Source organism: Trichoderma reesei, assembly GCF_000167675.1.
Source record: "Trichoderma reesei QM6a unplaced genomic scaffold TRIREscaffold_8, whole genome shotgun sequence".
Taxonomy (NCBI): Eukaryota; Fungi; Ascomycota; class Sordariomycetes; order Hypocreales; family Hypocreaceae; genus Trichoderma; species Trichoderma reesei.
Window position 1 is genome coordinate 1 of NW_006711155.1, and position 26,598 is coordinate 26,598.

The 26,598-nt window shown below is 49.9% G+C and overlaps 9 protein-coding genes across 9 annotated transcripts; 6 read left to right on the forward strand and 3 right to left on the reverse strand.

Moving 5' to 3' along the window:
* Positions 1 to 2,007: 2,007 nt before the first annotated feature.
* On the reverse strand, positions 2,008 to 3,666 carry TRIREDRAFT_60867 (uncharacterized protein; the record flags this gene model as incomplete). Its single annotated transcript, XM_006964989.1, has 3 exons — positions 2,008 to 2,391; positions 2,483 to 2,948; positions 3,005 to 3,666. 3 exons carry the CDS (start codon positions 3,664 to 3,666, stop codon positions 2,008 to 2,010), a joined length of 1,512 nt encoding a protein of 503 aa, XP_006965051.1.
* Positions 3,667 to 4,213: 547 nt separating this feature from the next.
* On the forward strand, positions 4,214 to 6,099 carry TRIREDRAFT_22148 (serine palmitoyl CoA transferase subunit-like protein; the record flags this gene model as incomplete). Its single annotated transcript, XM_006964769.1, has 4 exons — positions 4,214 to 4,444; positions 4,511 to 4,611; positions 4,672 to 5,677; positions 5,739 to 6,099. 4 exons carry the CDS (start codon positions 4,214 to 4,216, stop codon positions 5,949 to 5,951), a joined length of 1,551 nt encoding a protein of 516 aa, XP_006964831.1. The 3' UTR covers positions 5,952 to 6,099.
* Positions 6,100 to 6,505: 406 nt separating this feature from the next.
* TRIREDRAFT_121504 (uncharacterized protein) lies at positions 6,506 to 8,805 on the forward strand. Its single transcript, XM_006964827.1, has 6 exons — positions 6,506 to 6,563; positions 6,619 to 6,868; positions 6,934 to 7,172; positions 7,243 to 7,935; positions 7,996 to 8,087; positions 8,165 to 8,805. Exons 1-6 carry the CDS (start codon positions 6,548 to 6,550, stop codon positions 8,627 to 8,629), a joined length of 1,755 nt encoding a protein of 584 aa, XP_006964889.1. The 5' UTR covers positions 6,506 to 6,547; the 3' UTR covers positions 8,630 to 8,805.
* Positions 8,806 to 8,836: 31 nt separating this feature from the next.
* On the reverse strand, positions 8,837 to 10,359 carry TRIREDRAFT_77330 (uncharacterized protein). The gene is made up of 3 exons (XM_006964990.1): positions 9,919 to 10,359; positions 9,620 to 9,855; positions 8,837 to 9,546 (listed from the first exon to the last, which is right to left on the reverse strand). Exons 1-3 carry the CDS (start codon positions 10,184 to 10,186, stop codon positions 8,902 to 8,904), a joined length of 1,149 nt encoding a protein of 382 aa, XP_006965052.1. The 5' UTR covers positions 10,187 to 10,359; the 3' UTR covers positions 8,837 to 8,901.
* A 747-nt stretch (positions 10,360 to 11,106) lies between these two features.
* TRIREDRAFT_60671 (uncharacterized protein) lies at positions 11,107 to 11,979 on the forward strand (the record flags this gene model as incomplete). The annotated part of the gene is made up of 1 exon (XM_006964828.1): positions 11,107 to 11,979. One exon carries the CDS (start codon positions 11,107 to 11,109, stop codon positions 11,977 to 11,979), a length of 873 nt encoding a protein of 290 aa, XP_006964890.1.
* Positions 11,980 to 12,303: 324 nt separating this feature from the next.
* On the forward strand, positions 12,304 to 16,331 carry TRIREDRAFT_121506 (uncharacterized protein; the record flags this gene model as incomplete). The annotated part of the gene is made up of 4 exons (XM_006964829.1): positions 12,304 to 13,143; positions 13,382 to 13,403; positions 13,641 to 13,659; positions 13,883 to 16,331. The coding sequence occupies 4 exons, from the start codon at positions 12,304 to 12,306 to the stop codon at positions 16,329 to 16,331; spliced, it is 3,330 nt and encodes a 1,109-aa protein (XP_006964891.1).
* Positions 16,332 to 17,921: 1,590 nt separating this feature from the next.
* TRIREDRAFT_77336 (aconitate hydratase) lies at positions 17,922 to 20,751 on the forward strand. The gene is made up of 4 exons (XM_006964830.1): positions 17,922 to 18,085; positions 18,216 to 18,858; positions 18,918 to 20,350; positions 20,424 to 20,751. The coding sequence occupies exons 1-4, from the start codon at positions 17,972 to 17,974 to the stop codon at positions 20,595 to 20,597; spliced, it is 2,364 nt and encodes a 787-aa protein (XP_006964892.1). The 5' UTR covers positions 17,922 to 17,971; the 3' UTR covers positions 20,598 to 20,751.
* Positions 20,752 to 21,432: 681 nt separating this feature from the next.
* TRIREDRAFT_106730 (uncharacterized protein) lies at positions 21,433 to 24,823 on the forward strand (the record flags this gene model as incomplete). The annotated part of the gene is made up of 9 exons (XM_006964831.1): positions 21,433 to 21,500; positions 21,575 to 21,737; positions 21,927 to 22,094; positions 22,187 to 22,841; positions 22,906 to 23,789; positions 23,857 to 23,975; positions 24,039 to 24,118; positions 24,206 to 24,365; positions 24,445 to 24,823. The coding sequence occupies 9 exons, from the start codon at positions 21,433 to 21,435 to the stop codon at positions 24,821 to 24,823; spliced, it is 2,676 nt and encodes an 891-aa protein (XP_006964893.1).
* A 222-nt stretch (positions 24,824 to 25,045) lies between these two features.
* On the reverse strand, positions 25,046 to 25,912 carry TRIREDRAFT_106731 (uncharacterized protein; the record flags this gene model as incomplete). Its single annotated transcript, XM_006964991.1, has 1 exon — positions 25,046 to 25,912. One exon carries the CDS (start codon positions 25,910 to 25,912, stop codon positions 25,046 to 25,048), a length of 867 nt encoding a protein of 288 aa, XP_006965053.1.
* Positions 25,913 to 26,598: the final 686 nt, after the last annotated feature.

Below are 26,598 nucleotides of genomic sequence, written 5' to 3' on the forward strand. Positions count from 1 at the left end.
TGCGTATATTAGTATTATATTTTTATCAAAAGCTTTTTAAGGTTAATTTAAATATAGTTACTTATTATTACTATTACTTACTTAACTAAAGTCTTTATTTTTAAAGTATTACTATTTAAGTATTAATAAATTACTATTTAAGTATTAGTAAAAGTACTTAAAGAATTTTTCTTAAACTACTATATTTTAAAAGCTTTTTTTTAGCTAAATAAAAATATATAAAATATATAAAAATTATAAAATATATAAAAATTATATTTTAAAAAGCAAAATAACTAAATAATAAAATATTATTTTTTAAATATTTTATTTATTTTTACTAGTAATTTATAAAAAAAACTTATAATATTTTAAACTAATTACTTATATATAAAAGCTTAATAATAATAAGTAACTTTTTATATAGCTATATAGCTTAATTTAATATATTTATAAATATATTAAGTATATACCTATATAAGCTATATAAAGGCTAAAAATAATTATTAAACTAAATATAAGTTTTTAAAATTAAAGTTATATATTAAATAGTATTTTTATTATAAAATCCTAGATTTAACTATATTAATAAGCTAAAACTAAAATTTCTTTTTTATTACTATTTTTTTAAAATTCTTTATAAAATTTTAAAATTAAAAGAGATTTTTATAAGCCTAAGAGTATAAACCCTAACTATACTTATTTAAGTTAGTTAGTGCTTAAGTAGTAATTTATTAATACTTAAATAATAATACTTTATTTTTATTATATTAATTAAGCTTTTTTTTAAAAAAAGTTAATTATATTAAAGTAATTTATATAAATATAATAGTATTTATATACTTTTTAAATTATTATTAATTATTCTTTTAATTAAAATATATTTAGTTTTAAGTTTTTTTATATTAAACTTTTATATAAATTTAATAAGTTATTACTTTAAATTTTCTTAAAAATTTTTACTTAATTTAATAATTTTTTAAAACTATTTTTAAATATTTATTTTTTAAGTTATAATATTTAATTAAAAAACTTTATATAATTCTAAATAAAGCTTAATTTTATAAAGCTATTTTTATTATTAAGTTTTATTTATTTTATTAAAAGCTTAATTTTTTATTATTAAAAAGTTATTATTATAAAATAATTTAATTTATAATTTATTATATTAATTATTTTATATATTTATTATTTTTTAATAATTTTTTATTTTTTAAAAAATAAAAAGTAAACTTTTTTATATATATAAATATAAAAAATAAATAAAAAATAATTAAAATAATAAAAAGTTAGTATATAATTATTATATATTATAAAGTAGTTTATAAGTTAAATATATAAATACTTTTAAAAGTAAGTATTTATAAGTAATTATATTTATTTTTAGAATTTTTTTAAAATTAAAAAAAGAATTTACTTTTTTTATAATTATAATAATCCTATAAAAATTTAAATATTTTTATTTTAAGGTAATAAAAAACTTTATATATATTTACTTTAACTTTATATTTATTTTTTTTTAAAAACTATATTTTTTTAAAAAGTATATATTATAATTTTAATAAATAATTCTAAAGCTTAATTTAAGTTATTTAAGTATTATAATATTATAAGTATTATATATTTAAGTTATTTTAATTTTATTTTAATTTTATTTAATTTATTATTATATTTACTTTTACTTTTCCTTTAATTAAATATTTAATTCTTAAAAAAAATATTAAATAAAAGTATTTTAAAAAATTACTTTTATATTTTATTTTATTACTTAATAAACTAAATACTAAATTTATTATTTAAATTTTATAAAATAAATTTTATTTTAAACTAATTATAAATATAATAAAATTATAATATTTATTTATTAAATAACTAAAATAATAAACTTAATTATATAAATTATAAAAATATTAATAAATAAAAAGTATAAAAAAGGTAATATATATTAGAATTATATTTAATATTATATACTTAATACTTTTAAAACTATATAATTAAAGAAAAAAATATTACTTATATATATTACTTTTATAGCTTTCTTTCTATACTAGCCCCTAACCATTTAATATTACTGCAGTCTTGCCTTTCCTTCCATTCCCTAATATGCTCCTTAACCCATCCTGATGTAAACGTGACCCATGTCTCCTGGTCATTGCTGCCCTTTTCTTTATTACGCTTCCTTCCATGCTGCAATGACCCTAGCAAGATGCATCTCTTTTGATCCCCCCCCTCCCATTTCCACTGTAGACAGCTGCGGTCCTCGGCACAGACACGGCCGCACTGCTCGGATGATTCAACGAGGAGGTCAGGTGGTGGATCAAAAGCATCAAAACGGCCGCCGTCCCAATCTTCACGCAACGGAACCGAACCAGGTTTGTGAAACTTCCATACGTCAGAGTATAGTAATGGCCGCTTATAGCCGATTAGCCATGCCCGAGGATATGTGTAGCCGATCATATTTAATAGCAGACGAAAGAGAAGGTATATAAAAGAGGCCACTTACCTGGGAACTGTGTTGGCTAAATTCCCAACGAAACAGATCTACCATATCCTTGGGAGATGTCTTGTGCAGAGTGATAAGTGGCTGGCACCAGTGCTGACTATTGAAAGGAATATCATGGAGGCCATAGTCGCTGAACATGGGCCAGTGACCATGCATAGGGATGCCAAGCTCCCATAGCACCCATCCCAGAACGCTGTCACCACAGCACTCGTCATCGTGGTTCAGGTAGCTAAATCTCACAGAGAGCGGGTCGTCGATATATTGCCCATGTGAGCCGGTGGTGCGCCGCAACAGAGTTTTCATAGCTCCTCGGCTGATGACATATCCAGGGCCTCCGTTAGCAAACAATGTGCCTTGGTCTCCCCGTTCTGGATCACGGCGTCCAGGGGATGGGGAGCCCATGTAGATATTTGCATCTGGATCGTATATTTGAAGAAACCGGAAGAGATTGTCCCAAAAGATATACCTGGAGCAAAAAGCGTCAATGCTGCAAAGTGCCAATCGGGAGGCAACATCACTTACGTGTCTGTCTCATAGAAGACATAAAAGTCCCTGTCAGGTTTCATGGCCCAAGCTCTTTCCATCATCGGTAAGAACTTGAACTTGTCAAGCGCCCATCCGTTGATGTGCTTCCCTTGTGCTCCAGTATCTAATGTACCATTACTCTGCATTTCTTTCTGGGCAAGATACTCTTCCCACATTCTGAAAGCCGTGGCATTATAGTGAGAGCTTGGTAGATGGGCTAGAACGTCGATGGCATGATGATCCCGGATGTCTTCGTCGAGGTCGGAGAAGACGATCAGTTCTTCTGGGGTAAAGCAGGCACTAGTGCTGTCCATCTGGGCGTTCAGCCTTTCCTTATCGTCGCCATGGCCCGTCTTGAGCACTGGCTGTATCCGAGACAGGACATGCTTAGGGAATGATTTGCAAAGCTCGCGAACAGAGTCTGTCTCTGGGTGTGCAGACGTGGGGAGGAATTCGGACACGGTATGGTGGGTAGAGTCGTTGGTCTGTGGGTATATTTGGTAGGGCAACGTCGGGGCCTTCTCTTGTTCTCTGAAGTTGAAAAGAAGGACAGAGACTAGTACAAGACAAAAAGCGAACAAAATGATGTTTTGTATAAGTCGGCTATGCAATGCAGGTGGTATAAAAAGCGGCCGCGACAGCTTTCTAGAAAGGGCCATTCTACTTCAGATGGGGAGGAAACACCAGATGTTGAGGCTGCACTAGAGAAGTATAAGCTCTATAAGGAAATACCCCATACTAGGTACTAGCACGTTTATTCACATAACAAATGATTACAGTGCAATATACATTCTCTATTATCGGGTACCCGGGCAATAGGTTTTGCATCAAGTACTAAATCTAGCGAACATCCAGTGTAATTGTTTGTTACAATAATAAACCGTAATAACATCGAATAATGCGGCTAATAGATGGGAACCACGAAGTCACATCTGTATTCAATCTGAGTGCCAGAGGGACCAGGTTCATACCTACTGTACTGTACTGACTGTTCGTTCGAAATGGTACTAGTAGTCGCACCTGTTGTTCTTAACCTTACCTAATCTGCACGAAGCAGCACGCGTGTCAGCTGCTTTGACTGCTAAGGTTCGATAGGTACTAAGGGATGCTGTTAATACTCAAAACTTCGTCCGCCCGCCATCTCCATCCGCAGGAGTCAAGCCTGATTATCGGGATTACCGGTCGATGACCTTTGGCCTGCTCATGATGGAGCTGGATACCTTTCAGGATCGCTTCGGCGAAATTGCCCATGTCGTCTCTTCCAATTTCCAGAAACTCCCCGGCTCAGCCATGCTGGTGCGATACATCCAATCCAGCTACCAGAACGACCCTGTCCGATCTGCCATTGAGCTGGTTCTTGTCCTATTCTTCATTCGCTACCTGATGTCACCGTCATATTCTACCCACAAGCAGAACTTTGTCAAACTACGAGAAGCTGTACGACGCCCAAGTCGCCTGAAACCCACGACCGCTGCCTTCTTACTAACCGACTGTCTGTTGTAGGAGATCGAGGAATTGATCGATGACTGGACTCCCGAGCCCCTGGTAGCGGATCAAACTCCCGCGGAAGAACTCGAGAACGAAAAGCTACCGGTTATTGTAGGGTAGGTCATGTTGCCTCGCGAGAATGTTGCGTTTTGCTGATGAAGGAATCTCTTTCCCAGGCCAACGGGTCCGAAAGTCAAGCTATCCAATGGACGCACAGCCATCAATCTTGCATCATACAATTTCTACAACTTCAACGCGAATGATCAGATTAAGGAGAAGGCAATCCAAACCCTGCGTACATACGGTGTTGGTCCCTGTGGCCCCCCTCAATTCTATGGCACCCAGGACGTCCATGAAAAGGCCGAGTCGGATATTTCCACGTTTCTCGGCACCGAAGGTTGCATCGTGTATGCGCAGACATTCTCGACGGTATCAAGCGTGATTCCCGCTTTTTGCAAGCGCGGCGATGTCATCATCGCCGATGCTGCTGCCAACTACTCCATTCGCAAGGGCCTGCAGATTTCAAGAAGCAACATCAGATGGTTCAGACACGGGGACATGGATGATCTAGAAAAAGTCATGAAGTCGGTCGCGAACGAACAGGCAAAGTCAGGCAAGTTGACTCGCCGATTTGTTGTCACGGAGGGCCTGTTCGAGACTACCGGCGATGTCACGGATCTGCCACGATTGGTCGAGCTGAAGGAGAAGTACAAGTTCCGCATCATTCTGGACGAAACGTGGTCGTTTGGAGTTTTGGGGCGAACTGGACGTGGTCTCACCGAAGCACAAAATGTCGATCCGCAACAGGTGGACATGATTATCGGATCGCTCTCCGGGCCACTGTGTGCTGGAGGTGGGTTTTGTGCGGGATCCAAAGACGTGATTGTGCACCAGCGCATCACTTCCTCCGCTTATACCTACTCGGCCGCCCTGCCCGCAATGCTGGCCATGACAGCCAGCGAGTCTGTGAAACTACTGCAGTCCAACCCTGAGGTGCTTGTTCAATGCAGAGAGAATATCCGAGCATTGAGGGCCCAGCTTGACCCACGTAGCGACTGGGTCGTCTGCACCAGCTCCCTGGACAACCCTATTTTGCTTCTAGTGCTCAAGCCCGAGGTTATCAAGGGAAAGAGATTGACGGTGGATGATCAAGAGAGACTCTTGATGGATTGCGTCGAAGAGGTACGTGCTCTTCACGCCCTGATGTTTCCGATGCCTAAACATGATGGCTAACAGTTCCCAGTGTCTCGCAAATGGTGTCCTGATCACCCGATTGAAGACTAGGCCATATGCGAATGCAATGGCGGCCAAGGATGGAGACTGGGCACTCCAGCCAGCCCTCAAAGTGTGCGTCACTTCTGCGCTCTCCAAAAAGGACATTGAAAAGGCAGGCATTACGATTCGACATGCTATCACGAAGATCATGACTCGGAAATCAACGAACAAGGCCATCTGATACACGACTTGAACATGCCCTTCCACGGGCTGTATGGCTCTTTTGCCCTTGGTTGTCTTTTACATGAAGCCACTGATCTTACGAAATAGAAAACATTCCATACCGACTATATACCTTTAACCACATAGTAATATTAATAATTCTACATATAAACACAATAGACGAAAGCGAGATGCGCATATATATGGGTGTATTGCAAACCTTGTCACCCTGTGTTTAGTTTACTGATGTCATCTAGTATAGAGATAGTCTGTAGAAGCTCTAGCTGGACTCGGAGCTTATTACCTACCTTATTGTTGTATAAATAAGATATTTAGTAGTGATATAGTACTAGTTGGTGGTTATCTAATCAGTCTAAAATGGCTGGTCCACCTCGGGAGCGTCAAGTCAGAGACAGCAGACAGCAGGTAGTATGTACCGTATAAGGCAAGGCACACCTCGTGCAGGAGCCAAGCTTCCCAGGTGCTTCTGGACCTCACCAGCCTTCATGAGACCAAATCTTTTCGTAACCTCGCAGCTCGCTGTCACCCTCTCCTGACTGAGATCGAACCACTAAGCGGTGGGTTTGTTCTTGTCTGTCGCGTCTAGCAGCTGACATGCCGCGACTGCTCTGTATGTGCTTGTCTCTCTGCAACGTAACCGGTGCACTAACTGATGCCACTCGAAGCCACAGCGCTGTCATTGCGTCGCGATCCTCGGCTGCTCAAGATCCCCCCATACGTTTCTGCGCTTTGCATCGCCATCGGTGTCGTTTGGCTCCTTCTGCTGCCCCTGGACAACTATTCGAGGCGGACATACGTGTCGGAGAACGCTCTTCTGCCTGGACAGGTGCACACATACTTTGGGGGCAGCGAACAACACATCTTCCGAGCATTCAGGCATGAAGTAGACCTGCTAGCCAGTAAAAACAACTACGAGTCGGTGGCCGAATTTCGACCTCTGGGTGACCGTGGCGCTACACATGTGCTAACGTGGCGACCAGGGTCAATGACAAGCTGGAAACCATCCTGACCGGCTTCGGAGTCAAAGTCGGCCGACAGAACTACACCTACCACTCGGCCGGGGAGACATACAGCGGCGAGAATGTATATGGCATCTTGCAAGCTCCGCGGGGCGACGCTACCGAGGCAATCGTCCTCGTGGCTGCATGGAAGAGCATAGACGAACAACTCAATCGCAATGGTGTTGCGCTCGTTCTCACCTTGGCTCGCTATTTCAAACGTTAGTCCGTGCCTCAGCTGCCGGAGCTTTGTGCCTGAAATAATGGTCCTTGTTCGCTGACAATCTGCAGGCTGGTCATTATGGTCAAAGGATATCATTCTTCTTCTACCTCCAGACAGTAAAACGGGCACGCAAGCCTGGGTGGACGCTTACCATGACGCGCATGATTCCGAATATATTGCGCCATTGCCGCTCAAGTCTGGCGCGCTTCAGGGAGCCCTCGCCATCGACTATCCACATGAGGAGCGATATCACGAGCTCCACATCATTTACGATGGTACGAACGGCCAACTGCCCAATCTTGACCTCATCAACTCGATTGTCAACATTGCAGGCGGTCAAATGGGCATTGAGACTACTGTCCAGCAAATGACTGGCCATACTGACAGTTATCACGACCGACTTCAAACGATGCTTCGCGGGATGCTCTATCAAGGCCTTGGGTACCCGACAGGCCCCCACAGCAGCTTCATCCCCTACCATGTCGACGCCGTAACTCTGCAGCCCACTGGCCAAGGATGGCACGACGAGATGGCCATGGGGAGGGTTGTGGAGGGATCTTTCAGAAGTCTCAACAATCTCTTAGAGCATCTGCATCAGAGCTTTTTCTTCTACCTTCTCATGCAGAAGAACCGCTTTGTTAGCATTGGCACGTATCTTCCTAGCGCCATGCTGCTTGCTGCCAATTTCACCATCATGGCCATCTTTCTGTGGGTGAAAAGCGGGCAGCCGATTGAGACAGGAGCCTCGGATGAGTCGAAGGGTGACAATGCGGATCGCAAAGAGATCGTCAAGCCGGCACCTTGTTCACCACCTACCGCAGAGCGGAAACTTCTCTCGCCGCTTGCCCTTGTTGCGACGTGCCACGCCATCTCTGCGATTCCATTGTTCGTCTTCAACCACCTTGACATTAAGGTAAGCCGGAACACCCACTCGTGCCGTTGACGACTGACATGACCCGGAATGCTGACCAAACTGTTGTCTATAACCAGACCCTGCCGCTGGCATTTGGGATCTTCTCTACGTTGTCAACTGCCCTTCCAGCCGTCTTCTCCTTGGCCGTTGCCTCCCTCCACAAGCCCACCCTGCAGTACTTTCAGCTTACAAAATCCTTCTCGCTGCTGATTCTTGGCGTATCCCTTGCCACGCTCAGCACACTCAACTTCTCACTCGCCTTTCTCGTCGGTCTCTTGGCTAGCCCTCTCACGTTCCTCCAACCAACCAACACCCAGGCTACCAGATGGGTTTTCGTAGCACTGTTGATCTTGACTTCACCGCCTGCTGTGATTTCAACTGCAGCATATGCCAGCGGCCTCACCATGTCGGATGTGCTGAAAGCTGCTAGCTTCGGTTGGAACGTGTGGGGAATGTATACGCCAGTCGTCATATGGTGTGTGTGGTGGCCCGCCTGGCTCATTGGCGCGACAAACACTCTGATTCCTGCTTTTCAGATGTGACGAAACCTTCCGTCTTTTTGGGCCGTGGAGCTGACATTCGGCCTTTTCCTTGGAGAATAAACCGCATGCGATGACGGGTGCTGAAAATTGCCCGGTCAGTGGATCGCGACGAGGACAAAGCGTAATCACTAGATACATAGACGCAGATGACTGCATGCTGCTCAAGAGCTCAATGGAATTGAAGATGCGTTCTTGCGGGATACTACTCTATACTGCCTCTCCAAGCCAGGCTTTTGCATGATCCACTGAGGTGCTATTGAGTGCGATGATGCTTATGCGGCCCAGACATCTTGACCAGCCGCCTCGATCCAGTTGCCGAGCTGATTGACGTTTGAGTCCCACTCGAGCAGCCGGTTGCGCATGCTCTCAATCTGTTTCATATCCAGCACCTTTGGCTGCACCCAGGTGATGTGTGCTATCTGGCTTACTTGGTCTATCGACCCGCGAAGAAGACCCAGGCTCAACGCCTTCATCACCAGATGCTCGATCTCCTGAGGCTGCACCTTTGTTTCCTGAGAGATGGTAGCAAAGGACATGGTCCTGTCGTGCGGCGGTCTGCGAAAGACAGCTTCTGTCAGTGCGGCCAGGTAGATCTTCTGTCGGAGGCTGTCCGAGTTGTCCTTTAACAGCTGGTTGGAGGCAATGTTATCTGAAAGTAGTTCGTAGGCGGCCAGATCACCCCGGTTGTAGGCGAAGAGGAGGTCGCGCAACCAGGCATTATCCTCGCTCCGGCCCAGGGTGTCCAGGATGGGATGCAGCAACAGCTCGCCGAAATTATAGATGCTGGTAGATACCAATGCGGCAACGCTTAGGTAGTAGGCTCTTCGGAGCCGTTCCTCGTCGGAGAGCGTTGACAGGTCGATACACGCCAGATAGAGAAGGGCCGTCCGGTAGTAGTTTGCAAAGTCCGCCTTGCGCTAGCAGACAGCCAAGTCAGTGACAGTGTTCAGGAAGGCCTCGCATCGCGCAACAGGCAAGAGATGAGCCTACCTGATAGTAGCTGGCACTGGCATCGTAGAACGCGGCATGGACCACCGCCTCGACAGAGTCGAATGAATCCAGCAGCTTCTCTGCGGCGTCCAGATCCTGCTTTGCGTCTTCCAGCTCGCCAAGACTCAGCTTGACCCGGGCCACTGCAACAGAAGCAAAGACGAGCGCATCTTGAGAGTCCTCCGTGTCCACCTTCTTGATCACTGACTGTAGGAAGGCCAGGCGTTCGCGATCATCTTGAAAGTCGTCAGTCCTTTAGTCACGCCGTTCCCCTGAATACCTGGAAGCCTGAGACGAACCTTTGCACTGTGTGGCGGCCTTGAGGGCCAGCATCACCAACTTCAGCTTGTTGATCTTATCGGCAAACTTGAGGATGAAGACATTGTAGAAGGCCAAGCGCTGCGGGGCGCTGCCATCGTGGTTGAAGAATTCGACGAGGGCGTCTGTGAGTTGGTGCCAGAGCTTGCGCTCCCAGTAGTCCTCGAAGTTGAGGATGAGCGGCTGAAGCTCTTCCGGAGCTGCGTCTCGTTGCTCCGCAAGGAAATCGGAGATGCTGTCGTTGCTCATGATGCAGAGATACCACGACGAGTGGCGATCGTGCGAAGCTTGTCACTTGGCTCGAGAGAAGTATGTGACTGGCGGCAGAGAACGTATCGTGGCGACGCAGTGTTGTTTGCCTGTGGAAGATGTCGGAAGAGGCACAGCGTCTTAGGATCTCAAGTCGTCGAGAGGTGGTTCAGGATGTTCAAGGTGGTGGTGATTGATAGTGCGAGGTAGGCACTCCGTACCTAGGTATGCAAGGCAGCCTTACAGCATGGGTCGCTGCAGCGAATAACGTGGCAGCTAGCTGCCTAGCGCATCGATTCGCAGCCTTGTGCAACCTGGGCGATGACGGAATTGGTCTTCAAGGGCCAGATCGGACTATTAGCGCGACACAGGAGACTCTTGAGCTTGGAGGTAGCATTCGAGATACAACAGGGAGAGATAAGGAGAACGAACTGAAGCTGCTCATCTCGCCCTGAATGAGGCAGCCTCTTGTCAGCTGCGTTCTCCGTACCTATCCGTACCTCTGACTAAGGTAATATTATCCCGCCATCGGGAAGCAGGTCAACGTGAGGGACCTCGTGCTGCATCAACTCTTTGCTGGGTGACTTGGTCGATCTAGGACCTCGGCTCAAAGTTATGTAATGCGACAAGTGAGTAAGGTATGTCTTGTATTTACCTAGGTCGGTGTGCATATTACCTAGGTAGAGCAGACTACCCCAATCGCGGACTCATGAGGTAGCTCTGAATTCATACAAAATACTAGGTACATACCATACCAACCTACTTCCGGGCACTCAACTGCATCCGTTACTGAGCACTTGGCGGCTTCCATCTGCTTTGGCGAGTCGGCGCAAACTACACTCGTCGTTCGTACCTTTGAGTGTACAAGAGCCACCTGGCAGGTATCATACAAAGACACTGAAGACTTCAAAGGACCGGCCATGGCAGCTGCCCTTGTAGCCCTTCCCACGGTCCAGCGGCTGAGCCCGCGCTGCATTCGAATCTTGGGCGGCAACCCGGGCAAATTCGCGCTGCAGGGCACCAACACCTATCTGTTGGGTTCTGGGAATGCTCGCATTTTGATTGATACCGGCGAAGGTCGCCCAGCTTGGATACAAATGCTGAAGCAGACGCTCGCTGACGAGAATGCGACGGTGAAGCTGGCACTGATAACACATTGGCATCATGACCACACCGGCGGGATCGGAGACCTGATGGCTGCTTTCCCTCAAGTGGAAGTATTCAAGAACAGCCCGGATGAAGGACAGTTGCCTATTCAGGATGGCGATGCGTTCCAAGTCGAAGATGCAACTTTAACAGCCTGCCACACGCCCGGGCATACGAAAGATCACATGGTGTTCGTGCTCGCCGAGGAAGATGCAATGTTTGCGGGCGACAATGTTCTTGGGCAAGGCACTGCCGTGTTTGAAGACTTGGCGACATATCTTCAGAGTCTGAAGGAGATGAAGACACGCTTCTCCGGACGACTTTATCCTGGACATGGCCCGGTGGTTGACAATGGGCCCGACAAGATTGCCGAGTATATCGAGCACCGCCGTCAGCGAGAGGAAGAGGTCTTACGCGCAATGAGGGGCGGCACCCCAAACAGTGACTCTAACGGCAACAGCACCGGCAACAGGAAGGCGTGGACGCCCATGGACATTGTCAAGATTGTATACAAGGATGTGCGTGAGGATCTACACATGGCGGCTTGCGGCGGGGTTGTGCAGATGCTGGCCAAACTAGAGCAGGATGGAAGGGTGAGGCAGACTGAGGACGGATGGCAGCTGCAAGATGCTAAGAGTGCGATATAAGTGCTAGGTACATGAGCTGCGTTATGAAACATTCAATACAGGTCCCCATACACCGGATCCTGGTGGTTTTTTGCATACCTTACATACTTTACTGAGGTGAACCTGAAGATTTGGAGAGCAAGGCAATACCCCCAGCGTTGGATGGAGACAAGCGCAGTTTTAGTGCAAGAACTGTATCAAGGTGTGAGATTGCATGTGATTGTCCCAAACATCACTATTACTTGCACTAATCAAGATCCCGCCCATTAGTACTTCATATGAAGTCCGTCACCCAAGAGCGTCTACATCAATCTCAGTTCTTCGTGAGGTTGGCTTTCCACCGCCATGTCGGCCGACTTTTGGGCGGGCTATCTCAGCGGCATCGTCGGCATCATAGTGGGCAACCCCCTAGACATTGAGAAAGTACGCCGGCAAACCAGAAGCCATGTGGCCGAGAAGCTCCACAGCCAGAGCTCTGTGGCCTTCCTGAAGGGTACCGCTGCTCCCATCTTTGGCTACGGGGCTCTGAATGCGCTGCTGTTCTTTTCCTACAACCGGTCAGAAGCAATGCTGAAAGGCTCGGCGGCGTCGACACCGACTGCCGGATGGGTCACCTGGACGGCCGGGGCAGTGAGCGGCCTCGCGGTATGGGTCGTAAGCGCTCCGACCGAACTGATCAAATGCCGGGCTCAGATGTCCACGCCCGCCATGTCGAGCTGGGCGATATTCAAGCAGACGCTGCAGCGAGACGGTGTAAGGGGTCTCTATTATGGCGGCGTTGTAACGGCGCTCCGAGACAGCATCGGCTATGGCTTCTACTTCTGGGCGTATGAGTTGGCTCACCGTCACTGGCCTGCTCCCCGAGAGCACGACGACGCTGCCTCTGGGAGACGAGACACGTCAAAGGTACTGCTGTGCGGTGGCATTGCCGGCATTGTGACCTGGGCCAGCGTGTTCCCTCTCGACGTCATCAAATCGCGCCTCCAGACACAGCAACAGCAGCATTCCTACAAGGCAACAACGAATAGGGCGGGCAACAGGCGGCATGGAGCGTGGCAGATGGCCAAGGACATCTATAGAGACGGCGGGATTCGTCCCTTTTTCAGAGGCCTAACTGTCTGCAGCGTCAGAGCCTTTGTTGTCAACTCCATACAATGGGCTGTGTATGAGTGGATCATGAGCGAGGTAATAACGGGCAATGAACGTCAAATGAATCTGCTTTCAGAGGCCGATTCTTAGACAAGGAGATACGAAACCGAGCATCTGAAGAGCATATAGCAAACAGTCGTGAAAATTATCGTACCTTATGTACATACATAGCAGACCATTTTCTTTGTCTCCTCACATCGCGAGCTCTCAAGCCGCGGAGCGCCTCTACCACTTTGATGGCAGGGCTCTTTGAGTTCTCACTCCCATGCCCGAGTTGACCAAGCTCCTCATCAGACGTAAGTTTAGCCGGACCTAGGTGCTCAGATTCTTTCTCCGTGACCTTGCAATTAGTATACTGATGGGAAAAGCTTCAGGAGAAGCCAAGTGACCTGTGGTGTCGAGCGCAATGACTCAAGCACTACCTCTATCTCGAGCCCAATGGCAGTAATGCAGGTAGAAAGCTTGGGCTACGGACCTCAAGGGCGTTGTTGTGTTGTAATACTTCGATGCTCACAATGTTAACCTTCTCACAGGTACCGTAGACGATGCTTTGTAAGCCAGCAGCTGGTGTTTACATCGGTCACGTGAGACCGCGTATCGTCTCGTGCGGCGAACCACGACCCAATCGCATCTGGACGCGTCAACTCAATCATTTCCCCGTGTACTCTATGATTTTGCTTTGAAACGTCAGCGTGTTGTCTTGTCCCTTTGTCCCTTTGCTCTGATACCACCAAGCTTGTGAGGGCTGCCTGCGTTTATCATGACGGCCATGTAGGTGGTTCCGACCTCCAGCTCACTGGACGTGCAGCTTCGTTGACCAACTTAGTCCGCCCTCAGTCTCAGCGCTGAAAGATGGAACACCCGGCAGGTTGAATCGACAGGCGTCGAGACCTCAGAATCTGGACACGCTTCGCAAACCGTTCAAATGCCCCTCGTCGGCCACCGCAGCATCCACGTCGGATCGCCCTGCTAGAAAGAAGAGAAAGGTTGATTACAGGGGCGCCGATGAAAACGGACCATCGAGTATTGATGCAGCATATGATGGCAGTGGTCGCCAAATACAGCCACCGCCCAAATTCCCAGTCTTCCAAGCGAAGGATAAAAGTGTTGTCTTTCGGAAGGCCTTCTCCGTCCCCCTAAAGGACAAGTCCCAGGCCACATACGATGCATCCAGACCGCCGCCGACGCTTGGACTCCGACGCGGCGTTGTTTTTGTCCCCAAGCCTTTGCACGATCCATCCGGAGAATTTGCCATAGTTTTATACGACCCAACTGTTGATGCGAAGCCAGTGGTGGCCAAAGAGAACCCGGTGCAGACACAGGCTGAACCCTCCAAGATTGACAGCCCAATCGTGCATAAAAGCCTGGCCGAGATTCTCGGAATCAAGAAACAAGTGGAAGAAGATCACCCAAAAGTGCCGGTTGTCATCGATCCCAAGATTGCAAAATGTCTTCGTCCTCATCAGATTGAAGGAGTCAAGTTCATGTACAAGTGTGTCACGGGGCTAGTTGACGAGAAGGCCCATGGATGCATCATGGCCGACGAGATGGGACTCGGCAAGACGCTGCAATGCATCACCCTCATGTGGACTCTGCTGAAGCAGTCTCCCAATGCCGGAAAATCCACCATACAAAAGGCCATTGTGGTCTGCCCCGCGAGTTTGGTGAAAAACTGGGCAAACGAGCTGACGAAATGGCTTGGCCCGAACGCCATCAACCCATTTGCCATTGATGGCAAGGCGCCCAAGGAAGAGTTGAAAAGACAGCTTCGCCAATGGGCGATTGCCTCTGGCCGATCCATCACTCGACCGGTCATCATTGTCTCGTACGAGACTCTGCGTCTCAATGTGGAGGAGCTCAAGCATACCAAGATCGGCCTGCTGTTTTGTGATGAAGGCCATCGCTTGAAGAACGCGGACAGCAACACCTTCAACGCGCTGAACGACCTGAACGTGTCCAGACGAGTCATCCTGACAGGCACACCTATTCAAAACGATCTGACAGAGTACTTCGCCCTGACTAGTTTCGCCAACCCAGATCTACTTGGATCGCGACTAGAATTTCGAAAACGTTTTGAGATTCCTATCCTGCGCGGTCGTGATGCAGATGCGACGGAAGAAGAACGCAGACGCGGAGACGAATGCACCGGCGAGCTGCTCAGTGTTGTCAACAAGTTTCTGATCCGCCGAACCAACGATATCCTGTCCAAGTACCTGCCGGTCAAGTATGAACACGTCGTCTTTTGCAACTTGGCTCCGTTCCAGATCGACCTCTACAACTATTTCATCACGAGCCCGGATATCCAAGCACTTCTCCGCGGCAAGGGCAGTCAGCCTCTGAAAGCCATCAACATCCTCAAGAAGCTCTGCAACCACCCCGATCTTCTGAATCTCTCGGATGACCTTCCTGGCTCGGAGAAATGCTTCCCGGATGACTATGTTCCCAAGGAAGCTCGCGGGAGGGATCGGGATATCAAGCCCTGGTACTCGGGGAAGATGCAAGTACTCGACCGAATGCTTGCCAAGATTCGGGAAGACACCAATGACAAGATTGTCCTCATCAGCAACTACACGTCGACGTTGGATCTTTTTGAACGCCTCTGCAGGGATCGCCAATACGGATGCTTACGCCTTGACGGTACCATGAACGTCAACAAACGTCAAAAGTTGGTTGACCGGTTCAACGATCCAAACGGAGACGAGTTCATCTTCTTGTTGAGCAGCAAGGCGGGAGGCTGCGGCATCAACCTCATCGGAGCGAATCGCCTTGTCCTCTTTGACCCGGACTGGAACCCTGCCGCCGATCAGCAAGCCCTCGCTCGAGTCTGGCGAGACGGCCAGAAGAAGGACTGCTTCGTTTACCGCTTCATCGCCACCGGCACCATTGAGGAGAAAATCTTCCAGAGGCAGTCTCATAAGCAGAGTTTATCATCATGCGTGGTAGATTCTGCCGAAGACGTGGAGCGTCATTTCTCCCTCGACAGCCTCAGAGAGCTCTTCCAATATCGGCCGGATACGACCAGCGACACTCACGATACCTTCAAATGCAAAAGATGCAAGCCGGACGGCAGACAGTTCGTCAAGTCTCCTGCCATGTTATATGGCGATACGAGCACATGGAACCATTTTGTGAATGCTGGGCTGCAGCCCATACAAGATTTGTTGCTTCGGCAAGAACACGGAGGAAGCGAGGTCTCTGCTGTCTTCCAATACATATCGCATTAGAACTAGATTTAGCTGGGCGTTGTCTGCAATGCTATCGATTGGGATGCCTTCTTTGGTAATGCCACGAACGAGCCGCTCGACAGGTAGAACGAAACGAATTGACGAGACACGAATATGAGCCACTATTAATTACTACCCGTGCTTTGCACTGCCTGGTGCTGGTGCTGCCGGTAAAGGCTGACAAAAAACATCCGTTGCTCCGTCGTATCGTAGGGCAAACAACTCCGTGTGGCGCTACCAAGGGCCGGAGCTCCGTCTAAAGCCACGTCGGGTTCCGAGAAGTATTGCCGAGAAGTTCGCAAAAGCGAGCTTTGCAACGGCGACCGATGATTCGGCTGCCTCGTGCCGAGGTCAAGGCGCGGCTACTCGTGCTCCCCTCCACGGGGCAAGCATCATTACATGCGGTTTGCCGCTTTGATACGGGGCATCTGTCCAGTTGATGCTATTCTGCATTCCAGTGAAGGCGCGGGGTTGATTGGCGCACGGCGATGCCGCTGTGTCCTTTTAATGAGGCCGGCCACTCACGCATCGCCGATTTGTCCGCCTGGCAATGCACTTCAAAGTTTGCTTGCTTGCTTGCTTGCATGCTCGGGCGGCGAAGCTGGTTGTTGCGACGTCACATGCCTGGAGAGTACGAGTACCTTATTACCTAGCAAGATACCTTAGGTAGTTGGGTAGAGGTGGTGTAGCGTTTCGCGCACATTCTACAAGCCCGGAAGGCTAGTAGGGGTAGCATCTGATGATGCACCACACGTTTCGCCTTAGCGCTGCAAAGATGGAGGGCACGCTGGAATTACGCAGCTTTGTGGTCAACCGCGGCAATCGACGATGCATGAGGCTCTCATTACTTCATCGTGCTTCCATTGTACGTTGCTTTGATCTACGACGAACCATCACAATCTACGAGTACAGTACGTGCCTACAGTACCTACTAGGAGGTAGGAAGGTATAGGTAGTCACTCAGCCACACCCCAGTTTCCGCGATCGATGCTTCGTAATACCAAATGGAGAGTACACGACTGGTACCAACCGAACGGTTTAGTTCAGTACTGCCACGTTGTAGCGCCACGAAACCGCCCAGGTAACGGGGCAGCCCGTACGGAGGGCTTGGGAGGAGTACAAAGTATGTAATATTACCACTAGCTTATCGCGAATAGCAAGAGGAGATACCTAGAGAGAGAGAGGACAACAGGAGAAAAGAAGGAAGGAAAAAAAAAAAATTCCATGTCTTCAGCGGAAGGCCAGTTTGAGCTCGGCTGGACAAGGCAAGGCCTAGCTCGGCTCAACTGACACGACGGACCAAGGGATTATGTTTAGACGGCCTGTGAGTGGCCAGCCGGGCTAGGGCCATGCCAGCTCCCAGACGCACATTCTGTCATTGTCCTGCTATCCCGGCCGCGGGGGCTCCATCTATTGCCCCTCTGGGCCTAGCGACTGGTGCCCAGAAGCCGCCGGAAAACACCTCTCCCCCACCCAGGCAAAGCCGGCTCTCCACCCTGCCTTCTTTATAACAGTCCCCCCCCCTCGACGGTGATTTTTCTTGTTCCTGATGTTGTCTGATTTCCGCTGCCTCGCCAGCATCACAGCTATTCCAATTGACTGCAGTCGCTAGACCCTCCGCAATTGGCCGAGTCTGCACCATGCTTGCTTCCAGACAGGTTCTGGGCAGTATTGCTCGGAGCCGCGCCCTGGGTGGCGCGGCCAGCAGCGTCCGCCGTCTGGCCACCGTCTCCGATTCTGCCCTCGACAGAAAGGTACAGTAGAGAAAGCCCTCGTTTTCACATGGGCAGCCCGTCTGCCTGTGTGGTGTAGTGTTTGTTCGTTTGTTTGTTGTTGTCGTTGGGTGTTCGGGGGCGCTGTGCTGACAACCGTTTCTGCGTGCAGGTCCGCCAGAACAACTGGGAGGAGAACAACTTCATCAACTACAAGAAGATGTCCGAGAACCTCTCTATTGTTCGCAGCCGGCTCAACCGACCCTTGACCTTTGCCGAGAAGATCCTGTACTCTCACTTGGACGACCCCCATGGCCAGGAGATCGAGCGAGGCAAGTCCTACCTGAAGCTGCGACCCGATCGTGTGGCTTGCCAGGACGCCACTGCTCAGATGGCCATCCTGCAGTTCATGTCTGCTGGCATGGACTCCGTTGCGAACCCTACCACTGTCCACTGCGACCATCTGATTGAGGCCCAGGTCGGCGGCGCCAAGGATCTTGAGCGCGCCATCGGCATCAACAAGGAGGTCTACGACTTCTTGTCCACTGCTTGTGCCAAGTACAACATTGGTTTCTGGCGTCCCGGCTCTGGTATCATCCACCAGATCATCCTTGAAAACTATGCTTTCCCCGGTGGTCTCCTCATCGGTACCGACTCGCACACTCCCAACGGTGGTGGTCTTGGTATGGCCGCCATTGGTGTTGGTGGTGCTGACGCTGTTGACGTCATGGCCAACCTCCCTTGGGAACTCAAGGCCCCCAAGGTCCTCGGTGTCAAGTTGACTGGTCATCTCTCCGGCTGGACTGCGCCAAAGGGTAGGTTGAACCCCTGCTGAGCTCAGGAGTCCACATTTTTACTGACGTCCGACGTGCAGACATCATCCTCAAGGTCGCTGATATCCTGACTGTCAAGGGTGGTACCGGCTACATTGTCGAGTACCACGGCCCTGGTGTTGAAGGCATCTCCGCCACTGGCATGGGTACCATCTGCAACATGGGTGCCGAGATTGGTGCCACCACCTCTCTCTTCCCCTTCAACGACCGCATGTATGACTACCTTGCCGCCACCAAGCGCAAGGACATCGGAGATTTTGCCCGCTCTTATGCTTCTGAGCTTCGCGAGGACGAGGGTGCCGAGTATGATCAGCTCATCGAGATCAACCTGTCTGAGCTCGAGCCTCACATCAACGGTCCCTTCACCCCCGATCTGGCCACCCCCATCTCCAAGTTCAGCCAGGCCGTCAAGGAGAACAACTGGCCTGAGGAGCTCAAGGTCGGCTTGATCGGCTCTTGCACCAACTCCTCCTACGAGGACATGTCCCGCGCCGCCTCCATTGCTCGTGACGCTCTCGACCACGGCCTCAAGTCCAAGGCTGTTTTCACCGTCACCCCCGGCTCTGAGCAGATTCGCGCTACCATTGAGCGTGACGGCCAGCTCAAGACCTTTGAGGAGTTCGGCGGCATTGTTCTCGCCAACGCCTGCGGTCCTTGCATTGGTCAGTGGGATCGTCGGGACGTGAAGAAGGGTGAGGCCAACTCCATCCTGTCCTCATACAACCGAAACTTCACTGGACGTAACGACGGCAACCCCGCCACCCACTCTTTCGTCACCTCTCCTGACCTGGTTGTTGCCCTTTCCATCGCCGGCACCCTGCACTTCAACCCCCTCAAGGACAAGCTGGTTGGCAAGGATGGCAAGGAGTTCATGCTCAAGCCTCCTACCGGCGACGGCCTCCCCGTCAGGGGTTACGATGCCGGCCAGAACACGTACCAGGCCCCGCCCAAGGAGCGTGCCGACGTCCAGGTCCAGGTCAGCCCCACCTCTGACCGTCTCCAGATCCTGCAGCCTTTCGCTCCCTGGGATGGCAAGGACGCCAAGGATGTGCCCATCCTCATCAAGGCCAAGGGCAAGACCACCACCGACCACATCTCCATGGCTGGTCCCTGGCTGAAGTACCGTGGCCACCTTGACAACATCTCCAACAACATGCTGATTGGCGCCATCAACGAGGCCAACAACGAGGCCAACAAGGTCCAGAACTTCACCACTGGCGAGTGGGATGCCGTCCCGGCTGTTGCTCGTGACTACAAGAAGAAGGGCGTCAAGTGGGTCGTCGTTGGTGACTGGAACTACGGCGAGGGCAGCTCCCGTGAGCATGCTGCTCTGGAGCCTCGTCACCTGGGCGGCCTGGCTATCATCACCCGAAGCTTCGCTCGTATCCACGAGACCAACCTGAAGAAGCAGGGCATGCTTCCTCTGACCTTTGCTGACCCTGCCGACTATGACAAGATCAAGCCTGATGACCGGGTAAGTTTCCCCAAAATCTACCTACGACTCCCTATGAAAATGATATTGTGTGAATACTAATGGATTGTATTAGATTGACCTTCCCTGCACCAAGCTTGCTGTTGGCGAGCCCCTCATCATGACTGTCCACCCCAAGGAGGGCAAGCCTTTCGATGTCAAGCTGCTGCACACCTTTAACGAGGCCCAGATTGAGTGGTTCAAGAACGGTAGCGCCTTGAACACCATGGCCAAGAAGGCCCAGAAATAAAAGAAGAGAAAAGAATGGGGTGTGGAAGATGGCGGCGTGAAAGTCATGGCATTGAAAGCCCGCAATCTCGTGAGCTCTCGCGAGTTATGAAGAAGTTGTCCCGGGGCGGTATTATCGGCTCGATGCGTCTGGAGTCATTATATGCTTTTGAGTGTACTATGTATGTAACTTGTGATTCCCATGTCTAGTATATATATAATGAAGGGCAAAATAAAAATGAAAAAAATTATAAACAACAAATCATGTGCCTTATTGGGATGTGTCTTGTTTACACAGGGAGAGAGGTACGACATGTCGCCATTGCTTGCAAGCTGGGGTGAAGAGACGATGGGAACTTCATGTTCATGTCAGATGTGAGGTGTTGAGACTGCCCGAGGTAAGGTTAAGGTAAGCTACCTAAGGTACCTAAGGACCTACCTGTGTAATGAGGGGTAAGTACCTACGGTAGATTTGGTACCTAGATACAGAGCGTAGATACGGAGGTCGCTTCTTTCATGACTTCTGTTTCATTGGGTGCACTGCGCTTCTCTGGTCGGCAAGGCGCCTACAACACATGGGGGGCTCCTCCTAGTATAGCACCTTTTTAAGGTTTCCCTCGCTTTGCAGCGGGCGCCTTATGTAAACAGCACTTGGACGCCATGCCTCCACAACCTACCTATAGTGGGTAGTACCTTAGCTCCTCTCCATTAAACACATCCATTACCTACCTACCTACCTTACCCACCGACTTGGAGCTCTCAACTCCCGCGCCGAGAGACTCGACCATCATCATCGTCCACAGCCTCGACCGCCGCTCGTCCTGTCCGACCGAATCAAGCATGAAACAGTTAGGAATATGGATGCCAATATCCAGCGAGCGCTGAATGACAAGCTATACGATAAGCGTAAAGTTGGGGCACTCGAGTACGGCACAGGTCCAGCCCAGCTGTCCATGCACTGGCATATATACGTTGCTTACCGTTGTTGTACGCCCCTAGACTTGAGAAGATAATACGAGATCTTGTTGCTTCTGGCCAGTTCCAACGCGTGGAAGAAATACTCGAGCAGTTATGTAATGACTATGCTTATGCTGTTCACCAACCACATGCTCGGAATGGGGGCTTGATCGGTCTCGCCGCGGCGGCGATTGCGCTCGGCACGGTACGTTCAGCTTCCTGTATAGCTTGGATGCCGACCATGGGGCGATTCACGACCATCACGAATGATTTTGTCCTGCCTACCGCTCCTATGTATTCTCCATCGTGTCATGCTCTGTCAAAGCCCGTTTCTCGTCTGGATCTGTGAAGACGTCTGCGCTGGAATCGTGGTTGTTGCTGACGCTCGTTGCAGGAGTTACCTCGCTATCTTGTAAACATCGTCCCTCCTGTGCTTGCATGCTTCACCGATCAGGATGCGAGAGTTCGGTACTATGCCTGCGAGGCAATGTACAATATTGCCAAGGTGGCCAAGGGGGAGATCCTGGCTTATTTCAATAGCATCTTCGATCAGCTATGCAAGGTATGCTCGCCAATTCATCCCTACTGCATGCACGAAGGGTTGAGAAGCATGGGGATACGAGTTCTGCTGTGTTGACCGAATATCTTGTCTAGCTTGGGGCAGATTCCGAACTGTCAGTCAAGAACGGAGCTGAACTGTTGGATCGGCTCATCAAAGACATCGTCGCAGAGTCGGCCGCATCCTACGTTTCAGTATTAGAAACCTCTTCGCTCGAGGATAGTGCCACCACCGGTGAACAGCAGCAAAACTTGCCCACGGCCTTCTCATTACAGCGCTTCATTCCACTGCTTAAGGAACGCATTCATGTTATCAACCCGTTCACTCGACAATTTCTCGTTGGTTGGATCACCCTTCTGGACTCAATCCCAGACCTGGAATTGGTGACTTACCTCCCGGAGTTCCTTGGCGGCCTTCTCAAGTTCCTCAGTGATCAAAACGTCGACGTTCGAGTGGCCACGCAAAACTGCCTCGACAAATTTCTCAACGAAATCAAGCGAATCTCCCAAGTGAAAAGAGGGCTGGTCGAGAATAGAAAGTTCAAAGAAGGCGGCAAACGGAAGCGCCAAGAATCCATAGACAGTATTGGCGGTCGCCCTAACTTGGAAGAAGGAGACGAGCTCGATTCTGAGGCTTTGAACGACGATGACGAAGACAGCCTGGAGGATGACTGGATCCCCGGCCAGGACGTGGAGATCAACTACAAAGAAATCCTAGATATTCTAACCGCCACTCTCGATTCCCCATTAGGTTCGTTATGACTTACATGACTCTCCAGCTGCCATGCTTACGACTGATGCTGACAATGATCAAGAGGAGGACTGTCTCCTCGAATCACTCAGGTGGATCGTGGAATTCCTCGACATCTGCCCCGAAGAAGTGCTGCCTTTTACGCCCAAGATCCTGGCGCATATGCTCCCTGCAATGGCTAGCACCAAGGAGACGATCCGCCTTGCAGCGACACGAGTCAACACCTGCCTGATGGACTACGTCGTCTCTCTATCAGACGAGTCCGATGTCAATGCAGGCCAGGGATCACGCCTCCCGTGGGGACAAGAAAAGCAAGAGAACAGTAGCCTCGGTCGGACATCGATGTCCAACTCAAGGGACACCGAAATCCGTAGCGCAACGCCGGGCAGTGGTCGAATGTCTTCCGCTGCCAATGCTACACCCGATGCGACCCAGGTCCAAGCCAATCTCGACTATACCGCTGCTGTGAACTCCCTTACTCTACTCTTCCTAAACGACCACGAAGCTACCCGTGTAGCTGCCCTAACCTGGCTCATCATGCTACATAGAAAAGCGCCGCGCAAGGTACTGGCTTTCAACGACGGCACGTTTCCGGCGCTTCTCAAGACGCTCTCCGACCCTTCTGATGCTGTTGTGACGAGAGATTTACAGCTCCTGTCCCAAATATCTCGCAACAGCGAGGATGATTACTTTGCCAGTTTCATGGTAAACTTGCTGCAGCTGTTCTCTACGGATCGTAAGTTGCTGGAGACCAGAGGCAACTTGATCATACGGCAGCTTTGTATCAGTCTCAGTCCAGAACGCATATATCGGACGCTAGCCGAATGCATTGAAAAAGAGGAGGATGTCGAGTTCGCCAGCATCATGGTGCAGAACCTGAATAACAATCTGATTACGGCACCCCAGTTAGCGGAAGTGCGCAAGCGGTTGAGAAATCTGGAAACAAAGGTAGTCGGATGCCGTCTCCCTTTCCCTCATGGCTCAATGGACAAGCTTCGACTTACACAATGTGCAGGATGGCCAGACTCTGTTTGTGGCTCTCTTCAGGTCGTGGTGCTACAACGCGGTTGCGACATTTTCTCTGTGCTTGCTCTCTCAAGCTTACGAACAGGCATATCATCTATTGCAGATATTGTAAGTCTGATTCTCGGGTTGTCTCCGAAGATTGTGGTCAAGACGCTGATGGCTGCTGGATAGTGGCGAACTGGACATGACAGTAAACATGCTGATTCAGGTCGACAAGCTGGTTCAGCTTATTGAATCACCCGTTTTCACATGTAAGTCCCCGACCTGAGCCGTATGAGGAAACGAGGTGTGGTAACCTGACGGCCCCTTGCTAATGTACAAAACCTCTGCCTAAACAGACTTGCGCCTACAACTACTGGAACCCGAAAAGTATCCCTACTTGTACAAGTGCATGTATGGGATCCTCATGCTTTTGCCCCAGTCCTCGGCATTTGCTGCGTTGAAGAATCGGCTCAACAGCGTCAGCTCGATTGGGTTCTTGCAAGTGGTGCCGCGAAGGTAAGTCTTGCCAACAGCCTTGTTTCTTTGAGCTTGAAGTCGTGGCATCTCGGATAATAACAAGCGGCGCCGAATATAGCATGGCAGCAGCGCCAGCCTCGTCGAATTATGACCGACCAAACCGACTGAAGGGGCGGGATGATGGGGCAATACGATGGGTTGAGCTCCTGGAGAAGTTCCGCAGTGTCCAGGAAAGAGCAAGGAGAAGCCAACGACACAGCATGGAAATTGAGGACACGCTGTCGGCTGGAGTCGGCGACTTTCGGATGGGAGGGGACGCAGAACCGGAGAGCAAGCCTAGAGACGGCATCCGAGGCGGCCCTGTTGGTCCAGCTGTGCCATTGAAAGACCAGGCACCAGTCGTAGCTACGCCACCGGTTAAGAAGTCGTCCGGGCTGGGGAGGCAGTTTGGACGATTGGGGGGCGCCGTTTCGGGGAAGAGCCGCCGAAATCAGTAGATACCATAACAATACCCTGAGAGAATAATAGGAGACAGTAACAAGGTCAGAGTTGCAACGGCGATGTTAGATCCGGCAGTGTGCCGCACCCAGCTTTGGTGCTCTTGACCACGGAGACCCTGCATTTTCTCGATGCCCGTCTGGATTGAGACTTGCCACATGCTGCTGCCTTCATAGATGAGGTTTGACCTCTGATGAATCCAACAGCTGGGATGCAAACGGCTACCGCGCCCCCTGCTGGGAAAGAGCAGCGAGCTGTTCGCTGAGCTCCCTCACGTGGAAGAGCAATGCTTGATACTGCTGCTCCAGCTCAATGACATCGCCAATTGCGGGGTGCGGCGTGGCGACGGACGCCGCAAGGGCCGTGACGCGGTCGTGGAGATCGGGCAGCTGGGCAGAGACGGTCTTGATCCTCCGCTGAACATCCAGGTTCTGCTTGGCCAGGTCCGAGGGCGGCTTGTAGCCGTCGCTCTGCAGCGTGTGGAGCAGCTCCTCTGCCGCCTCCGTTTCCCGCTGGAGGTGGCGCTCGAGGGCATCGACCCGGGCGGCCGTCTGCTCGGCGCCGTAGATTCTGCCCTGGAGACGCAGCATCAGGCGGCCAATGTGATCCGGGTCCGGGCTCGCGGTGGCGGCCGCCTCCGAGGCCACGGCCGTGAGGACGTTGAGCGCGTTGGCGCCGTCCTTGGGCAGGCTGTGCTCTATGGCATCGAGCAAGTGGCCCTTTGTGAGTGCCGTGTTGCCGCCGCTGTTGCTGCTACTACTGTTGTTATTGTTGTTGTTGTTGCTGCTGCTGCTGCTGGAGGGCATCTCGGCCCGGTCGTGGGCGCTGAGCCCCTGGAGCGCCGTGGCGTCGACCCGCGCCAGCAGGCGGCGCTGGTCATCGGCCGCTTCGTTGATGGAGACGAGGGCCAGCAGCGCCTTGAGCGTGTCCTGGTTCCGCTCAAAGGGCGGCAGCGAGCTCTTCCATGCAGGGGACTTGGATGCCAGCCAGGCGTCGACGTAGGACCAGTCCCGGGCGGTGGACGCGGCGATGCGGGCGACGGACGGCGAGAAGATGGCTGCCGAGTTGTCGGCAAGCCGGTGAGCCATTGTGCTGTGGCTGGTGGAAGTTTGCCGACTGCTCTTGAGTGATGGCTGGGGGGGTGACGTAGCTGTGTTGTGCCCGACCGAGATGTGATGGTAGGCAGATGAGATTTGGAGTATTGAGATGTTTGCTGAACGGTGACAATCTCGAATTCTGCTTTCCAAGTAGGCATTTGGTGTATCAGGCAGTATGTACTAATGCATGCATGCCAGCTCACAGCGGCTCATCTTTTTGGTCAACAGAGGGGGGTCGACGGGATGCAGGACAAGAGCAAGTACATGTAAAATGCAATTCCATGTGGCATGTTGTCTACGGATAATTCGATGTTATACCATATATACCAGATATACCTAATGTTAAAGCGACCATCGTTAAGTCATATAGAATACTACTATGTAGACAGACATTGCCTTCTCACAACCGGGCAATAGCCTACCACGTATCCGATCAACTCTCACATCTTGGGTATCCACTCATCAACAATCAGCTCTTCGCCTTGGCCCATTTCTCTGCAATGATGCCCATGATTTCCTTCTGTGGAATGCTTGGATTCTCCATCTTCACAACCTTCATCTGCTCCTTGACAAACAACTGATATCCGCTCAGTTGGCCCGTCGACGGTGTCTGGCGCGGCGTTGGCTTTGTCTGCTCAAGCGCCGCCTTGCAAGCGCCGCATCGATGCCTCTTGGGA